Source organism: Thalassophryne amazonica, chromosome 1 (assembly GCF_902500255.1).
Source record: "Thalassophryne amazonica chromosome 1, fThaAma1.1, whole genome shotgun sequence".
Classification (NCBI taxonomy): domain Eukaryota; kingdom Metazoa; phylum Chordata; class Actinopteri; order Batrachoidiformes; family Batrachoididae; genus Thalassophryne; species Thalassophryne amazonica.
Window position 1 is genome coordinate 50,722,259 of NC_047103.1, and position 19,314 is coordinate 50,741,572.

The 19,314-nt window shown below is 41.3% G+C and overlaps 1 protein-coding gene across 1 annotated transcript in view; it reads left to right on the top strand.

Moving 5' to 3' along the window:
- LOC117527161 (minichromosome maintenance domain-containing protein 2-like) overlaps nucleotides 1–17,417 on the top strand; it is a 38,250-nt gene extending 20,833 nt beyond the window's left edge. The window contains exons 9-14 of the mRNA XM_034189762.1: nucleotides 1,087–1,100; nucleotides 1,554–1,720; nucleotides 11,521–11,700; nucleotides 11,806–11,948; nucleotides 12,243–12,352; nucleotides 17,089–17,417. Of these exons, the coding sequence (XP_034045653.1) occupies nucleotides 1,087–1,100; nucleotides 1,554–1,720; nucleotides 11,521–11,700; nucleotides 11,806–11,948; nucleotides 12,243–12,352; nucleotides 17,089–17,255 (781 nt within the window). The 3' untranslated portion in view covers nucleotides 17,256–17,417. The remainder of the gene's footprint in view (nucleotides 1–1,086; nucleotides 1,101–1,553; nucleotides 1,721–11,520; nucleotides 11,701–11,805; nucleotides 11,949–12,242; nucleotides 12,353–17,088) is intronic.
- The last annotated feature ends 1,897 nt before the right edge of the window (nucleotides 17,418–19,314 follow it).

Below are 19,314 nucleotides of genomic sequence, written 5' to 3' on the forward strand. Positions count from 1 at the left end.
TTGCAAATTGTTTTGACCCTTTCGTCACACAAACACTAATATTTTTTTGGTTGGGAATAGGAGAAATTACAGCAAAGGGGTGTTTTGTTCAAGGACAGGAATATTGGACAATTAGGGATTGCTCAGACAAACTTTAAGTTCATGGAAATCTTCTCTACCACCCTAGCCAGTACCCTTAACAGGATAAGGAATAGGAAATGGATAGATGGATAAATGTTTTGATGAATGTTCTACCTCTGTTTGTTTGTGCAGCTGTAGCTGAAGTAGTAAAGCAGGTTGTCTATACATCAAAATGTTGGTTGATTGCTCTCTGGCTACTCTTGTATGAGACACTGAACCACAAATTGCTCATGGGTGATGCTCAATATAAACAAGAGCAATCAGAGATTTCTGACGTCCGCCAGTCGAGATCTGGATCACCTCCAAAATTCAGTGGAGTTTTCCATGCCCCAATATGTATCTGTGGTGGAAATTTGGTGAGAATCCATGAAGTAGTTTTGATGTAATCCTTAAAAGCCTATAAAGTGAAATCCTGAGCCAGAATGCAGATCCGGATCACCTCCAAAATTCAATGGAGTCTTCTATGCCCTAATCAGTCTGTGGTGTACATTTGGTGAGAATCTGTTAAGTAGTTTTATTGTAATACTTCAAAGCCTATATAAAGTGAAATCTTGATCCAGAATTCAGAGTCAGATCACCTCTAAAATTTAATGGAGTCTTTCATGCCCTAATATCTGTACGTGGTAAAAATTTTGTCAAAATACATGCAGCAGTTTTGACGTAATCCTGCTAAAAGACAGAGAGACAGACAAATAAACAAACGCTGATGATTTTATTATGTCTTTGGTGGACATAATAATATGGGGATAGTGTGAGGAAGGGATTAAAAAACTATGCAATATTACCAAAGTTTTACTACTCATCATATAATTTTTAGTGTAATGACAGGCATCAGAGGGTTGATGCAAAACCTCCACTTCCTTTTGTGACCTCTTCACAACTCATATCAAATCAATCACAAATAATTTGTGAATCACCAAACTTCAGATCATCTCTGTAGCCCTACTGGTTGTGTAGATATAGCAGAAAATATTTTTCGAGCACCATGTTTTTGTTGACTTTGACCTTGCCCTTTGTCGGATCCGCTCCAAAAGTTAATCATCTTGAGATATCTGCCCAAGTAATATTCCCACGAAGTTTGATGAAAATTCATCCATCTGTTTTTGTTGTTGTTATTGTTATCTTGTTCACAGACAGACACACACAGTCAATTACAAAATCCTGCTTCACCTCTTTGCTGGCGCTCAGGGTAATAAATGTATTTTCAGTACACAGAACTTGAGATTTTAATTTGGTTTGAATGACCATTAAAGGTTTGCGAGAACTAATATACTCGTACCTTTGTTGGTGTGTTGCATAAGTTGCACAAACTAATGCCCTTAAGTTAAAGACTGTGTAATATACAATATCAATATAATATAAATACATAGTCAATATAAAGTCAATATACAGAATATGGAGACAGCAATTGAGCTGTGTTTCTGTTCTGGCAGTTCTAGAGAGCCGCACACTGTCCATGTTCATCCCAGGAAAGAGATATGGTGAGGATGTTGACCAGCAGCTGTCATTTCCAGTCCACTGCAGCTTCTGGGCCTTGACAGACTCCACAGATGTCTCTCCACGATCTAGCAGGGCGGACTGTGATATGCTTGGAACAGCGGTAGGATGATGCATTACATGCTGTTATTTACTGCATTGATAATGGGAAAGAGCTTGAACAGTAAATACAATGCCCTCAAAAAGTATTGGAACACTTGGTATTTCACACATTTTAGTTTGTTTATGCCATTTCAAATACAAAAAAATAAAAATAATAAAAAATTATAAAAGTATCTTTCTTAAACTCAAACTGAAAGCAAATGTCTACAACTTGATATAAATTAATTTAAATATTAAAGCCAAGATGATGGGTTGCAAAAGTAATGGAACACTTTGGTATAACACCTGAAAATAATCAGTTATATTGCCAGTTTTCTTGAGATAAGTCAGGGGATGGATACACAAACATTTCTAAGTCCTTGAATATGTCTTCGACTTTATTTACATCAATTATGAAGAAATATTAACAGTATGGTACTCTATGGTAAATCTGTATTGGGCAGATAGTTCTACAAAAACTGGACTGTGCAAGAAAGAGAAGAGTGAGGAAAGCCACCAAGGCACCCAGACAACCCAGAAGTTATAGGCTTCTGTAGCTGTGATTGGAGAAAATGTGCACAGGGCATGTTTTGCATTTTGTATCCAGTTATACGCCTTCATGGTGACGAGGTATAAAGGAGTGTTTTCTTTCACCAGTACATCAAATCTAGGCTTGCATCTCATATGTATCTTCTGGCAAATTGTAGCTATCAGAATATGTAAATTGCGGTTAGATGGTCCTCAGATTGTGCATGGACCGCCGTCAGATAGGTGTTCCCCTCGACAGTGGGGTTTTAAACATGTGCATCACACTCGGGGCAACCAGCCAATTTTGACCAACTATGTGGACTGTCACAGATGGCTGTCTGAACGTTTTGGAACTGAAACTCGACAATTTTCGAATGTGCCCCGATTCGTCATTCTGACGCCATTCTGTGTGATTCTGGCTTTGTGTGACGGGGGTATCAATTTTTGAAAACTATCTACTCCACACAGATTTACCACAGAGTGTCATATTGTTTTTACTTCTTAATAACTGATGTAAATAAACTCCAAGACATATTCAGTGACTTGGAAATGTTCGTGTCCATCACCTGACTTGTCTGAAAAAAAATCACAATAAACTAACTATTTACAGATATTATATCACAGCGTTACATTACTTATGCAACCCATCATCTTGGCTGTTATATTTTTAATTAATTTATATCAAGTTGTAGAAATTTGCTTTCAGTTTAAGGAAGATAATTTTAGAATTTTTTTTATTTTTGTGTTTGAAATGGCATAAACAAATTAAAATGTGTGAAATACCAAGTGTTCCAATACTTTTGGAGGGCACAGTAGAGCATGTAACAAGGACAAACCCTGTGGTGAAGTTTGATGCACCACATTGAGCAAAAGAACAACTTGATTTTGCCCATGTATCCCGTAGACATGTGCCGTGTGGTGGATGAATTATCAAAAATAGCATACGACTATTCTGCAGAGGACAGGTAACTGCAGTTTGTATGCACAATTTGACTTAAACTAGTGTTGTTCAAGCCAGTATAGTATGTTGGCATATTAATGCTTTGATAACACCAGCGCAGTTTTCTAAGGGCCCCTTCACACATAACACGAAAGAAGCAGAAACTGGAATAAAATCCATGAATCAAACACAAAATTGGGAACCAGGAATCATCGCGTGCATGCACAAACACAGTGCGAGCAGCTGGAACGTGTCGCACCACATCGTGCTGCTGATGTGGAGAAGAATAAAATAAAACCAGCTGTATAATTTGTGAATATCACTGGGTTGATATAAATAAAGGGGATGCAATACACAATCCTGTGGTTAAATAACCCTGGTTAAATACAAAATAAATGGCACTCAGGGGATTCAAACCTGCAATTTACAAAAGCTCTGATTACCAGATGGAAACTTTACCACCGTGCTACAATCACTGTCTCATAACAGGAGCGTAAAATCTCTAAAATCAACAAGGAGATAAACCTATTTTTAAAAAAAGAGGCAGAGAAAAAAGCACCGTAAAACACTGACAAAACGACATTTGTTATGGCATATTTTTTGGTGATACGGACTGAAAGTGGCGTATTTGTGGTTATGTTGCCTTGTCATATTGTCATAGTCCTGGTCTGCCGGGACACAGCGTGTCGGGCTGTACACTTGTGACATTCAGATCACGTGCTACGTGGTCTAAATGTCCGTGTTACATGGAGCAGTCTGCCGAGGTGCGCTGTGCGCTCCCCCTGCATGTCACGTGTTTGTGTGTGTGTTGGGGGGGGTGACACACGCACACGCCACGTGTGTTGCTTTGCAACGCCACACTCATGGGGGCACTTAGACAAATTTCATATCCAGCTCGAAAGTGATCGTCTACTCACTATTTTCGTGCTGACAGCGTGAATGGCCACACATATAATTTGTGTGCGTTTTCAGTCTTGAGGATGAGAGAATGTTTAATAGAAAAATATCAGGAATACAACATGGATAACAACTGTGCAACATTATAATACTATTTTGTAATAAAATGCAATCAAGGCAAAAAAAAATATAATATAAATAAAATACAAAAAATAAGAATAAAAATGGCAAAAATGGGTGCGGGTGCAAATTTTGGTGTGCGTTTTCAGTCTTGAGGACCAGCTTACCTAAAAAGAATAAGAAACAAAAAGTTTAAAAACCACTTAGTGCCAACGTTTCATTTAATTATTGTGACTATTCAGCGATTGATAAAAGACAGACTGAAGTTTAATTTACCGTCTGCGTGGTGCAAACTTCAGTCCATGCCCAATGCACTCCTCAATATCCGCTACCTTCATGACAGGGAAGTTCTGCACGCAGGCCTCTACAAATGGAAGTTTAAAAAAGTTACACATTTAAATCTCAATCAAACTTGGCATAACACTGATTGTAAAATATACCCGTTAAACGTACCCGTTATAACTTGCAAAGGCCAGGTTCTGGAACGCCTTTTTTGCTCTCCTCCCCCTCAGGCTGTACTGCCCAAGGACGTGGTTGTTGCCACCTGGCGTAGAATACGGCGACGCGGCCCGGTTTCTACAAAAACAAACAAACGATGAAATTAAATACAAAACGAATGTGGAGAGCTTATGTGGTCTACTTTCATTAGTCCAAATCAAATACATTACATGCAATACATACATTTTCATATATAATATGACCAATTAATTACCATTTGGTTCCTTCTGTCTGGTTGAGTCAGACTCCTGTCTAGCTCCTCCAGCTCCTCCACTGTGCTGCATTGACCCAACAGCACCTCTTCCTGCAGAGGAGGCTGAGGCGGGTTTGAGACCACAGCAGCCTCCAACGTCTCGGACTTCCTTCTCCATACCCTCCATCCTCCTTTCATAGCCTCCATCCTCCTTGTCATACGCCCCATGTGCTCTTTCCATTGCTAGGTGAATTTGTGATAGAATTCATATTAGTTTTTGAACTTAATATACTTGTGATATGTGAAAATGTGTGTATATAGTACTTACTTCTACTTTTTGAATCATCTGTTGTTCTCAATAGGAGCCTCTTTGTTTCCTCCATGACTAAAGGTAGAATTGAGATGAAATTCATTGTAGTTTTATACCCAATACACTTTTCCTGTGTGGCATCAAGTGTGTATGAAGTACTTACGCTTTATTAGGACAGCCATGCCTGAAGCCCCCTCCTCTTCGCCATGGGTCATTCCTGAAGTTTTTGAAAAGAAAATTGTTAGTGTTTGCTTTCTTGTTAGGAACTTGTAATCAGATAGTAAATATAAAATTCAAAGCAAATATACTCAACTGCCTGGGATGATGTTTGTTTCCTCAGTGTATGAGTCTTCCAATATCCGACGGCTGGGTGCATGGGTTGAGGGACTGGCGGCTACACGGCTGTGAGGCATTGGCACATCTGAATAGAAAGATGACACAAATGTCATTTATTTTATGGTGGGATTCTTATGAATGTAATTTCAAAACAGAAACCCATGCTAATACATCACACAACTGGAAAAAAGCTTACATGATGGTGGTGGAGGCATGTGTAGATCTGAAAAGAAAACGAAGCACCAATTAGATTAGTCAGATAACATGCATTGGGTTAGTCTGCAAAGATATTGGCACCAAGCTACGTAAGATGATTCGACACACTTACCCACTGGGCTTTCACATGGACCCACAGTCCTGGCCTGCTTCCTTGGCTGTGGAGGCGATTCATCTGCAAAGAAAGACCATAATTTGTACTGACAGGGAAACAAATATTGAATTGTGTACATAATTCAGTCTGTACTGAAGAGGCCTTACCCTCACTGGAGGGAATATGCCGGGGAGGCCTGCGCACATCTTTTTTCCGTTATTGGCTGTGCCATCATCAGTCTCTGGGCATGAATTCTCCATGTATTGCAGACATTTCTTGTCTGCCAGCTCGTAGTTATCTGTGTAAGGAGATGATTTTTGAGCAAGTAGAAGAACAAAGCTGCATTTCCATGCATAGAAAAAATTATGAATCTTTTCAATATAGTGCATAGCAAAGATAGCTCACCTGTTGTGTGCCATACTTCCTAATAGGATGTTTCGCCCAGCTGATGTTGGGCGCAGCAAGGTTCATCACCCGCTTACGGACGTTCACGTTTGTCCACGAGCACTGTAAGCCCCCCGTTTGGTCAAAAAAAAAAAAGAAAATCATATGTGAAATCAGTGTGGTGGAAAAAAAAACTCTAAAATAAAAAGAGAAAGAAAAACTATAAACCGCTTACTTGAGCAGTCGTCTCTAGTCATGTGGATGGCACCACTGCAATTGCGCTATCCCTGCTTCCTGCAGCTCGTGCAGACTCCTCTGCCCTGTTTGCTGCATCTCCTGCATCCAGCTGGGCACGCACCAGTGCTCGCACATTCAACACTTCTCGCCGCGCCCTCTTCCATTCCTTTGTGTAGGTCTGTCTGGCCAGCGTCTTTGAACTCATTATCTGCAATGCAATACCATGCAATACAATGCAAACAATGTGTACCTGTACAATGAAAAACTGGGAAAATTTAAATACAACATTACAGCACCAACATAAATTTAAACACAGTGTTTCAGTTTGCAACCATACTTGCACTTGACAAAAATACACACAGGATTAAATTGGGGATGAGGTAAGAATGTGTGTGACATATGACCGTAGCATTGCATTCAGTTGAGCAGGAAAGCAAAACCAATGTGTAACAAAACAATGGTCTAACAGACCAATATAGATTAGGCTGCATCAAATGCCCCTTGAAAATTACAACTTTGCAAAACCCCACTTTGCTCTTGCAGTATTGTTCCTTGCACTACCATAATTTCCTTGCAGATTTCTAGCAAATTCAATTCATGTTAAATTGAATGTTACACAGTAAGCTTAAAATTATGAATTGCAGTGAATGGGTGTTTTTATCTGAGCAAAGTTTGTTTTGAGGCTGTTTTGATCAAAGCTAGTAATAAAGACATTTGGAAGAATGATCCAGTTGTCTTTCCACTTCCCCAGAACATCAAGCACCCAAAACATGGCTAAAGGATTACTGCATATGGCTAAAACCTTGCTAAAGGAAGGCTGCAAATACATGCACTAGGGATTTCAAATCTGGGGACGTGGAAAGACAACTGGAGCATTCTGCCAAATGGTTCTCAGAACTACTTTTGATCAAAATAGTCCAAAAACACACATTTCACTGATTTGGCTAAAAACGCCTTTACTGCCATTTAAAAATTTCAAGCCTATTGTGCCACCCTTTAACATTGATCAAATTTGTAAAGATTCACAAGGAACAATACTGCAAAAGAGCAGTGAAGTTCCAGCCTGTGACAGTGTATATAAGCTAGTCTTTAAAGGTGCACTGTGTAATATTTTTAGCAGTTTCTTTCTAGAATTCATGCTGCCCAATCACTTCACGAATACTTGCCACCACCATCAAATTCTGACTGGGAAAATTGCACTTTTCGTACATGAAAAGGTGGATCTTCTCCATGGCTGCCATTTTGAATTTCTAGAAATAGACATTTTTAGCTCCAATACTTACTGTACTTTGGTCATACTAGAAAATATTAGTTTATTATTTAGTAAATGTTCATGAAAAGATCAAATTTGGCAATAGGCAGCACAGTTTCAATGAGCATAGTATGCCATAGTTGCCATAGTATACCTACTCTGGCCACCATCCTACACAGTGCACCTTTAACTAGTCAACAAAAATGAATGTTACCTTTTCAAGAGTGAATCCCAGGTCTTGTCGTCAAGCAGAATCCAAAAGGTGCTCTCTGTGTCCGAAGGCAATTGATTCTGTTCATTGCGATCAACCCAATTATCCATGTCTTCACAGCCACACCCCCCACCATGTCAGGCAACCTGGTGGCCAATCAGCCAGCAAGGCAATCTATTGGACTTGCAAAGTGTTGCTGTAGCTGCTTTGTCTGTTACAAAAACAAAAACTGGTCAAACCAGTTCCAAAAAGCCAGAATGCACACATAATTGGCCTTAATAGCCCAGCCATTTACCTGTGAATGGCAAGTATGTATTAGCATAATGGCTCATGGTCTAGTTATTTTTGTGTGAATTTAAAACTCAGTTTGGAATAGGCTACTTATTGAGACATCCACATTTTTCTTTTTATTGCAGTCTACTTGACTTCATACAACTTTCGACATGTATACGAGGTCTGTTAGAAAAGTATCCGACCTTATTATTTTTTTAAAAAACCATATGGATTTGAATCACGTGTGATTGCGTCAGACAAGCTTGAACCCTCGTGCGCATGCGTGAGTTTTTTCATGTCTGTCGGTTGCGTCATTCGCCTGTGAGCAGGCTTTGAGTGAGGTGTGGTCCACCCCTCTCGTCTATTTTTTATTGCGATAAATGTCTGAACGATTTGGATCTTTGCTGCATCAGTTTTTTTCCAGAAACTGTTTGAGACCTCCAGGTGGACACCGTTCGAAAAATTAATATGGCTTTCAGGGACGATTTTATGTGGATTAAACAGATTACGGGGTGTTACTGCCCCTTTAAGGACGGCCCACAACTGCTGAGAGCGCGGCGCGCTCCCAGTCCCCATCGACAGGCTGACACCCCGCTGGAACAACCAGATCATTTCCAACGTGAAAGCTTTGTTGATCCGGGACCCTCGTCTGACTTTCACAAAAAGGCAGAAGATGTGGACATCAGCACTTTTTCCGGCACATTCCACTGTTACAGGAGTTTTTTTCATGGAAAAAAAAGCGGAGGGACGCGCCACGGAGTCGTTCATTACACGGGACAAAACCACCTCGGTGTTGGTCTCTCAGGACAGCTTTCAGGTGGATTTCAGACGGATTCCGGTTGTTTTCCAGTTGTGTGAATATCCGATTGTGATTGTGCATGAGCTGGACATGCCAGAACATGTCCCGTGAGGCTTCATCACAGCGTTGCTTTGCGCCGAGCGGCTGCACCGCGACGTGCGGAACTCCTCCACACATTAGCAGTAGCGAAGCAAAGACTGCAGCGAAACGAGACGAGTCATTGGATAAATGCTGGGCTTTGTCCCTCCCATCGGACGCTCAGCGTCTCTGGGGGTCTATGGGGCAGTGGGCTGGCCTCGGCCGGCCCGGACGCTCAGCTTCTGCATGATGATTGGATGATCTGTCTGAGGCTGAATCCCTTTTTGATTGACAGTGAAATGAGTGAATCAGTGATCTTTTGGTGTAAACATCCGTTGGAGCATTTTCATCCTTTTCTGAGTTGAACTGGAGACTTTCCTTATCCTCTTAGCGGCATTTTCTTTGTTAAAAACGACTAGCGACAAATCGAGCTTCTATTTCTGGTGGGTTTTTTGTAGCTGCTTGTGTTTGGAGACTGACTTCTATCACTCTTTCTGACTTCTATCGCACTTTCTGTCCCTATCGAGCAGCGGGTGCTGCTGAGCTCCTTCACCGTCACAAAGCACTCACAGGCGGACAAACTTCACACTAGCCTCGCACCAGTCCCAGCTAGCGAGCTAGCTAGGTAGCAAGCTGCACATAATGGCGGACAATTTGAATGTTATGGACCGGATTTTGGCGAAGCCATTTGATAGTCTTCCTTACGAAAAAGCTGTGGCTGCTGTCATGGCTTCAGCTCTCAATGGTTTGCAGGCCAAAGTTAAAGCAATAGCCCCAGTGCAATGTTTGTGCATTGCTGTGCACACAGACTGAATCTGGTTCTGTCTCAGGGGGCTAAATGCTTATCTGAGTGCAGAATATTTTTTGCATCACTCTCTGGGTTTGCCACATTTTTCTCAAATCCACAGAGGATGTCTTTTCTTGAGTCTGCAGGCTGCTCAAGGTTGCCCAGAAATGCTCCTACTCGATGGAAATTCACATCACGGATAGTGAGCACTGTGGCAAACATTATGATGCCCTCCTGCAAACTTTTGAGAGATCATTGCAGATAAGTCCATGGATGATGACACATTAGACTGTGCCAATTCATTTGTGTTTGTTATTGCAGTAGTCATTAAAACTGGAAACTTGTTCTTGAAAATAGCTGTTGTGAGTTAATTTGTGGGATTGTGGGTGTTCTGGACGAAGTTAGTGTTTTCATGGGTGGTGGGGCGGAGGTGGTGGCCTAGTTTAGTGTGTGTGTGTGGGGGGGGGGGGGGGGGGGGGGGGGGGGGGGGGGGGGGGGGGGGGGGGGGGGGGGGGGGGGGGGGGGGGGGGGGGGGGGGGGGGGGGGGGGGGGGGGCACGCAGGGGTTTCGCCCGGGGAGTAAATCACTCTAGGACCCGCCACTGAGTGGCCAGCTAATCGGCCATTTAATATGTGGAATCTTAATAGCAGCCAAACTTGCATTATCAGGCACTCCTGCCTACCACACACACACACATACACACACACACAATAAATGGGCCCATTTTAGGGTGACCAGATACCCCACTTTGTGCCCCAAATTGAGATGTTTTCTGGAGCTGTTATTAACAGTCAGGCTTCAGTTTTAAAAACGTGTGGTTAAAACACGCATTTTTAAAACACGCATTTCAACACTGAAGTCTGACTGTCAATAACAATGCCAGAAACCATCTCAATTTGGGTCACAAAGTGGGACAATCTGGTCACCCTAGATTTGGAATGAAACAACATAATTACCTTTGTATGGCATTGCATTCTTTGTAGACCCATGTTTGTGTAGCTTGTCTCCATTTCACTGAATTTAAAACAAATATCATACATTTTGTATTTTACTCTTTGCACTTTGGTGCAATAATAATGAGCAATTAATGAATAATAAGAAGTTAATTAAAAATGTCACACTAGGCTGGCCTAGTGTAAAAATCAAGGAAAATTGTCAGCACTGGTTCTCAAAACAACCGAAAAACAACTAAGCATAACATTGTGGGGTGGTAGCAGTGTAACTACTGGCTAATGTTTCATATGGGTGGTTCCCTAAAAGTTCAAGGAACGTTAGCCTTTGTTTGGTTTTTGCTGTAACCAAAGGGAACGTTTTTAAGTGGTAGCTTTTGGTTTGGTTATAACCTAACCTTTAGAGAACCAAAGTCTAACGTTCCCTTTCCGTTCTCTGTTACTAGGGTAGTCTCAGGCGAGTGGTGCTGGATGTTCATGTGTGTCACCTGGAATTTGGTTGACATCTACTGCAAGAAGGCTCAAATAGGCTCTCACAGGGCACTCTCTGTCTTTCAGCCACTGGTGTGCACGAATAGTTGTCATGACACGTGTACAAGGCATTGGAGGCAGCTCCGATTTTTTACAAATGGCATGCAATTCCTCCTTCCTGTGCTAGTCGGCTTCAATCGTGTTATGTGTGAAGTGGCCCTAAAGTCCTGAATCTTCTCTGTGAGCAGGAAATGGGTTCTGGGTCAGTTCAGTTGGGAGAAGCGTTTGGCTTCTTGATCCAGTGTCAGGATACGGTGGGACAGCAGTGTCTGCTGTCCCAGGCTGTCCACACCCTTCATCAGGCAGTACATCCTAGAAAACCCCTCTACCCATCCTACATGGAGTTTACTACTCAAGACTACATGGAGGTCAGCAAACCAAAGTCTGCTATAAAATGCTTTGCAATGTTTTCTAATTAAAATTGCAATCCGGATTTATATGATTAAGCTTATAATTCAGTTTCTGTCTTGTAGCTTGTCGCTTATGCACAGGGGTTACAAGTGGAGATGAGTCCTGGAGCAGAAAAGATGATCCATGGTTACTACATGGCGAGCCGCAGGGTCCGATCACATCTGAATCAGGGTGTCAAGATGTCTGTGGCCAATGTCAAACTGCTGTAAGCGCTGTGATGAAATGTCACCATTTTGATTATTATAAACAAGTCCCCATCCTGTGTAATACCACTTTCATCCACTCGATGGTGCACCGTCATTTATGTTCATCCTCAGATGACCATTCATCATTGCGTTGACAAGTTTCTTATAGTATAGTTTCTTGTTAACAATGATGTCATTTTCAGTAAGAGGGTTGGAGAGGAGAAAAAATGCGTTTACATGAACTCTCTTTACCTGTTTCATTACATTCAATTATTTGTTTCTGAATTTTCATGATTTTGCTTTTTATTGTACAGGATTTCTTTGGCTGAAGCCCACTGCAGACTGTCCCTCAGATCACATGTACTAGAGGAGGACGCAGTGATTGCTGTGCTCCTTTGTGAAAACGCTGTTACTCTACGACACGGTAACTTCAAATCCATCACTTTCAGTTAATGAAAATATACGGTGCATCCGTAAAGTATTTACAGCGCTTCACTTTTTCAACATTGTGTTATGTTGCAGCCTTATTCCAAAATAGAGTAAATTTATTTTCCCCTCATAATTCTACTCCCCAACACCCCATAATGACATGAAAAAGTTATTTATTTTATTTGCAAATTTATTAAACATAGAAATGAAGAAATCGCATGTACATAAGTATTCACACCCTTTGCTCAATACTAGGTCTTCTTGAATATGATGCAACAAGCTTGGCTCACCTATCTTTGGACAGTTTTGCCCATTCCTCTTTGCAGCACCTTTTAAGTTCCATTGGGCTGGATAGGGAGTGTTGGTGCACAGCCATTTTCAGATCTTTCCAGAGATGTTCAATCAGATTCAGGTCTGGGCTCTGGCTGGGCCACTCAAGAACATTTACAAAGTTGTGCTGAAGCCACTTGTTTGATATCTTGGCTGTGTGCTTAGAGTCATTGTCCTGCTGAAAGATGAACTGTCACCCCAGTCTGAGGTCAAGAGCGCTCTGGAGCAGGTTTTCATCCAGGATGTCTGTACTTTGCTGCATTCATCTTTCCCTCAATCATGACTAGTCTCCCAGTTCCTGCTGCTGAAAAACATCCCCACAGCATGATGCTGCCACCACGCTTCACTGCAGGGATGTTGCCTGGCTTCCTCCAAACTCGATGCCTGGCATTCACCTCCAAAGAGTTCAGTCTTTGTCTCATCAGACCAGAGAATTTTGTTTCTCATGGTCTGAGAGTCCATCAGGATCCTGTTGACAAACTCCAGGCAGACTGCCATGTGCCTTTTACTAAGGAGTGGCTTTGGCTGGCCACTCTACCATATGGTCCTTATTGGCGGATTGCTGCAGACCTTATATGGGACCTGTGGAACCTTATATGTAGGCAGTTGTGTGCCTCTAGGTGGGCTACAGGTTGTCCTGGAAGGTTTTCCTCTCTCGCAGAGGAAGGCTGAAGCTCTGACAGAGTGATCATCAGGTTCTTGGTCACCTCCCTGACTAAAGCCCTTCTCCCCCGATCGCTCAGTTTAGATGGGCGGCCAGCCCTAGGAAGAGTACTGGTGGATCCGAATTTTTCCCAGTTACAGATGATGGAGGCCACTCTGCTCATTGGGACCTTCAAAGCAGCAAAAATGTTTCTGTACGCTTCCCCCGATTTGTGCCTCGAGACAATCCTGTCTCGGAGGTCTGTAGACAATTCCTTTGATTTCATGCTTGGTTTGTGCTCTGACATGCGCTGTCAACTCTGGGAACTTATATATAGACAGGTGTGTGCCTTTGCAAATCATGTTCAGTCAACTGAATTTACCCCAGGTGGACTCCAATTAAGCTGTAGAAACATCTCAAGGATGATCAGTGGAAACACGATGTAGCTGAGCTAAATTTTGAGCTTTATAGCAAAGGCTGTGAATACTTATGTACACGTGACTTCTTATGCTTTTGTAATACATTTGTAAAAATATCAAATCTTTTTCCACATGGTCATTATGGCGTATTGTGTGTAGAATTTTGAGGAAAAAACGAATTTACGTTCGAAACGTCGAAAGGAGTCAGTTGAGGTGGCTCGGGCATCTTTTCCGGATGCCCCCTGGACGCCTCGCTGGAGAGGTGTTCCGGGCACGTCCCACTGGGAGGAGGCTCCGGGGAAGACCCAGGACACGCTGGAGAGACTACATCTCTCGGCTGGTGGATCGGGAGGTCTGGGCGGCTTTGCTTGAGCTGCTGCCCCCCGCGACCCGACTCCGGATAAAGCGGAAGAAAATGGATGGATGGATGGATTTTTGAGGAAAAAACGAATTTAATTCATTGTGGAATAAGGCTGTGACATAAAATGTGGAAGCACTGTGAATACTTTCCGGATGCACCGTAGTAGTAATCCCATCATGCCGGGCCTCATACCACCTACCTCAAACTAAGTGCAGAACTGTAGTAAAACTTAGTCCCAGCTTATCAGTAGTAGTAGTTTGAAAAAATGTCTTCAAAACTGGACCTTTATTCTTAAGGTGTATTGGGGGGGAGCACAACACTCTTTCCGCCTGGATTTGTCCCTGGTTTGCAAACTGAGAGGGTATAATGAAGAAGTTGTGTATTTATGTAGAAACAGGTAAAGAGGATTATCAGCACTTCTTACATCGTGCCGTCCATGGAGATTTTAGATGTATTGGGGGGGAAAGGCGTTGGTATTTGTTGTTAATGCTTTGTGGGGTTTTAGCTGTTTTTAACCACAGTGAGTTTGAAAGAAAAAGCAAAAAAAGTATCTGTCAAATTCACTGCAGCTGTGCTGCTCTTTTCCCTGTGTCTTCACTGTGCTCTGAGACAGAGAGACACCTGTATTTTCAACACGGAGCTGCTGCACAAAAAAGCAAATTTGCTTTGTCATAAGTTAATATGTTGTAAATACAGGGACGGGATTACCAGTGCACATAATGGACATCTTATACCAGTACTTCAACCCCTAACAGACAGACATCAGTATGAAAGTCATGACAAAAGCTCACAAACCCAGGACATAACCCCCACTCTCAACAACAGTAAACACACGCAGCTGATCAATGAAGCTACAGATCATAATCAGCAGTCTAATAAGACCACTCCCATTTTAGACCGAAGGTTAGGGATGGGTGATGAGATTTATCTATCTATGCTATTGTTGATTCCACTTATCTGCTCGATTCTTTATTAATTCCCTTATCAATACCTCCTGTGAATTTTCTGCATACTAAAAGTAGGCTTTACAGGTTTTCTATGTCATCAACATTTTGAGTCCTAAATTAAATAAATATGAAATTGGTCACTGGAGCCTAGATCTCTGGACATAAGTAAAAATAAAGTCTGTATATGGCCCCTGGATCCTAGATCTCTGGACATATATAGAAATAAACAAAATCTACTGTTTTTGCCAAAAGCATTTCCTTTCAGGTATAGACGAAACAGATTTAATTCCATAGACCCTGAGCTGAGCTGTTGCACCTGGCTGCCCTGCAAGTCAAGATCAGTATCATTCATAAAGGACGTCTCATTTGGGGGAGTTGGTTGTAGCTTATCTGTATTACGTTTGAAAAGAGGTGCCATTTGATTTAAAACGGCAATTCACTTTGAAGTTATTAATTCCGACTTAATCCATCTTTCCAGCTTCACTCGGCAGAGCCACGCAGCGTTGGAGCTGTGCAGTTGGTCCCACAAAACAGAGGATATCATTATTTCCTTTACCTGACCTTCAGATTACCAACCGGCAAAGCGGGTCCAGCTCACACCAGAGAACCATCGAACTCTGGTGTGGAAGAGGTTGATTCTCTTTTCTTGCCCGCAACAACAGTCCTAGTTATTGACTTTAATGATTACAAAGGTGACTCATGATTAACATCTTTACATGGTTTTGAGGTTAAGAAATGGCTTTAAGGTTAATATAGAAATTGCAGCCCCACTGCTTACTCTTCGCTGCTTCGAAATGCTTCGCTACTTCTGAGACTGCTTCGCTTCAGTTTCTCAGAAACAACAGGCCCACAAGCAATGTAGAGAAAAGACCATTTTCCAGATACACGCCCTCAAAAACAACAGCCACTCCGGCATGCGAATTTAAGAATAGACAAGGGAATCGTTAAGCAAAAAGGCTATCGATGCCAGTGGATTGAAGCATTTATCGAGTCTTAATAAGAACTGGTTTTCAATACCCATCCCTACCGAAGTCCAGTGAGCTTATGCCATAGGTCATCTGCCTATCGGCGTGTGTAAACATCTCAAAAACTGGTCGACATGGCGGCCATCTTGAAAATTAGTTATTTATGCAGCAATTTAGCTGAAATTTGTTGATAGCAGTGAGTTGTGAATGAGTAGTATAAGCCTAAAACATATCCCACAGGTTTTGCAAAATTTTCCATTTTGACTTTGATATGACCCCTGAACTCAGACCACACACTTTTCTAGTTGTCATTTTAAACATCAGCTTCTCCAAAAACCACTGAAATCAATGGAGCGGTAATTTGGTGTCCTTCACCCATGAGGACACTAAAGTTTTTGCATTTTTATCTCACCTGGACCAATGGGCTTATGTCATGCGTCGCTTGTCTGTCGGTTCTTGGTGTGTAATCATAATCTGCAAAACAGCTGAGGCCAGTGAAGCTGAAACTTGCCATAAACATTTCACCCTATAAAGGACACTAAAGTTTATTCAAGGCATTCGAATCCCGTGTCTAACATGGTTGCCATATTAAAAATACCACCCAGCCACTGGTCAGCAGTTTTTAGAGATACTGAGCTGAAATGTGGTAAAAGGGTAGCTCCAAAACATATTTAAGATTTTTAAAATTTTGATCTTGATACCTTTGGAGTTCGGCCATGTCCACTTTTCTAGCTGACATTGATGTCTTGTATCATCTAAGTGAACTACAGTGCCAGGGCATATATATATATATATATATATATATATATATTTTTTTTTTTTTTAATTCTCATCAGCTGTACATTGATCTCATATTACCTTTTGGCAGCCCAACTGACATAAACCTGTCATAGCAACAGAGAACTTTAATCCCTGTATATTTAGTTATGTGCATTTACTTATATTTGCATGTTAAAGTACTACTAAATGAGCAAATGGTGAATCGTTTTAGGTTTTGTCTCAACAGTACAAACAGCCGAAGTTGCCAGCAGTTATATAAAGGCTTCATGTCTTCCTCTTGCTACAGGAGCATCTGCTCTCATTGTTCCACCCGACGCAGTGTTTCCATGTGACGTGAGCAAAGTGGATGGTTTGCACAGAAGAGACATAACTTTGGATGAGCTCCACCAGAACATCCTACATTTTATCTATGCCTATGCACCAGGAGCAGACGCATACATTACAGAAGAGTAACACCTCCAAGGTTCAAAACACAGGTAGGAAGCAAAACTGCAAGCACCATATGTGAAACAGTAATAAATTGTTTTATTGATGAAAGTGAGTGAAAATGTTTTCCCAACAAATTGTGAAGTTTACTAATGTGTGGCAAACAAACTTTCATCACATAGTTGTCGCCAAGAATTCAGATTTCCTGCAAGTAGTGACCCAGCCGTCTCAGCAACACTGTAAAAGATAAGAGAAACATATCTGGACCAAACAGATATTAAGCAAAGCATTATGTGTCAATAACTGGTACTGACAGTCAATTATTTACAACAACATAAAACTGAACTAATGCTACAGCAGACAGGTTTGAAAGGATCTGCAAAAATGTACTCACTGAAGAGGCTTTGCGTATTAGGCACCTGGCTCAGTAAACCTTGCAAAAACAAGAGAAATGTAATCAGAATATTTTCAGTAAAGACACTGATTCACAGCATTGTGGTTTAGTTCAGTTAGTCACACTCTCAACAGTCCATTTTGGTCTGATGGGTAAACGGCAATAATGTGAACTCATCATTACTACTTTAAGAAGGAAAAACAGTTACTGTTCAGTCTGATAAAGCAGGTCAGCAAACAGTACATGTTTATTTACTAGTAGTTTCACTTACCACAGATGAGATGAAGCTAAAACTGGACATTCATGATTCATCCTGTGACTACTGCACCATCTGTAGAGGAACATAAAGCAATACATTGAGCAGTTAAACTCAATGGAAATCACTTTTTTTTTTTCATTTTTTTACGTGCAATCTAGATCTATGGGACAATAATGCAGAAGAGTGAGCAATGGCAAGTCTGCAGCTGGTCAGTCAGTAGTCACAATCTCACCACTTTACTGTCTGATGGGTAAACGGCAAAAATGTGAACTCATCATTACTCCAGGAGCAAGACTAGCCAGCACCATTAGCCACAGGTGTATTACACATTATCGAGACTGTAGGTTCCGTTTGATTTATCTGGCAGTATTAACAGGAGGAATTAGGGCCGCAAAAACAAATACATGAAGACTAAAGAAAACCATTAGCACTGAATTTTGATATTGGTTAGGTGGGTGGTTCACATCACATGCATCAAGCCATTTTGCTACAGGTGAAAGCCTAAATTTAAAATGTGCCACCGACTGTAAAATATGACCCCAATGAGCAAAGGTTCAGTGTGCCAACATTATAATGTTCTCAAATCATCCAGCCCCAATTACAATTAATATGACTACACTAACACATCAGACCATGACACATTCTCATATTGTCAGGGTAACAGTTTGAGGCACTCACTCACTGATCAGAACAGCTGAAATGTCCATCATGTGTCATCTTTCATCTGACAACAGCACAGCACCTGAGACATTGATAAAATAGGATGATATTCAAAAATGTAATGAAGTAAATAGATCTGTTGTGACTGCTAGTGTTTGACGGGCAATTCAGTTGGTCACAGTTTCACCACCTTATTGTCTGATGGGTAAACGGCAAAAATGTGAACTCATCACTATTCCAGTGGCACTGCCCCACAACTTATTGTATGTTTTCAGTCAGTTCCCATTCTTCATAGCCAATTGAGATGTAGAACCAATCAAGAGCTGAGAAACTAATACTGCATTCTATTCAAAATGAAACACCAGGAATGATTTGTGCTGAATTCTGACATATCCACCCCAGTATCATAACACCAAGTGTAACCAAGTACATAGCTATGTTGGCATGAAATATTTGGTGAGAAGTGAAACGTCTGACATTAGGTTGCAAAACAGATAGTATTGTGAATTTGTTCCACTGCTTCTGTATGGTAAAATTAAGGAGACCCCCCAATATATTAAAATGGAATGACAGATCAAAAAAAAACAAAAAAAAAAAAAAAAACACAAAATTGACAAGAGGATCTACACGATCACCTTAATTAAACTCAATTCTGACTGGGGAATGTACATACTTTTTAAAAGCAAGAAGTATTCACAGTACTTCACTTTTTCCACATTTTGTCATACAGCCTTATTCCAAAATGGATGAAATTAATTCCCCCCCAATCAAAA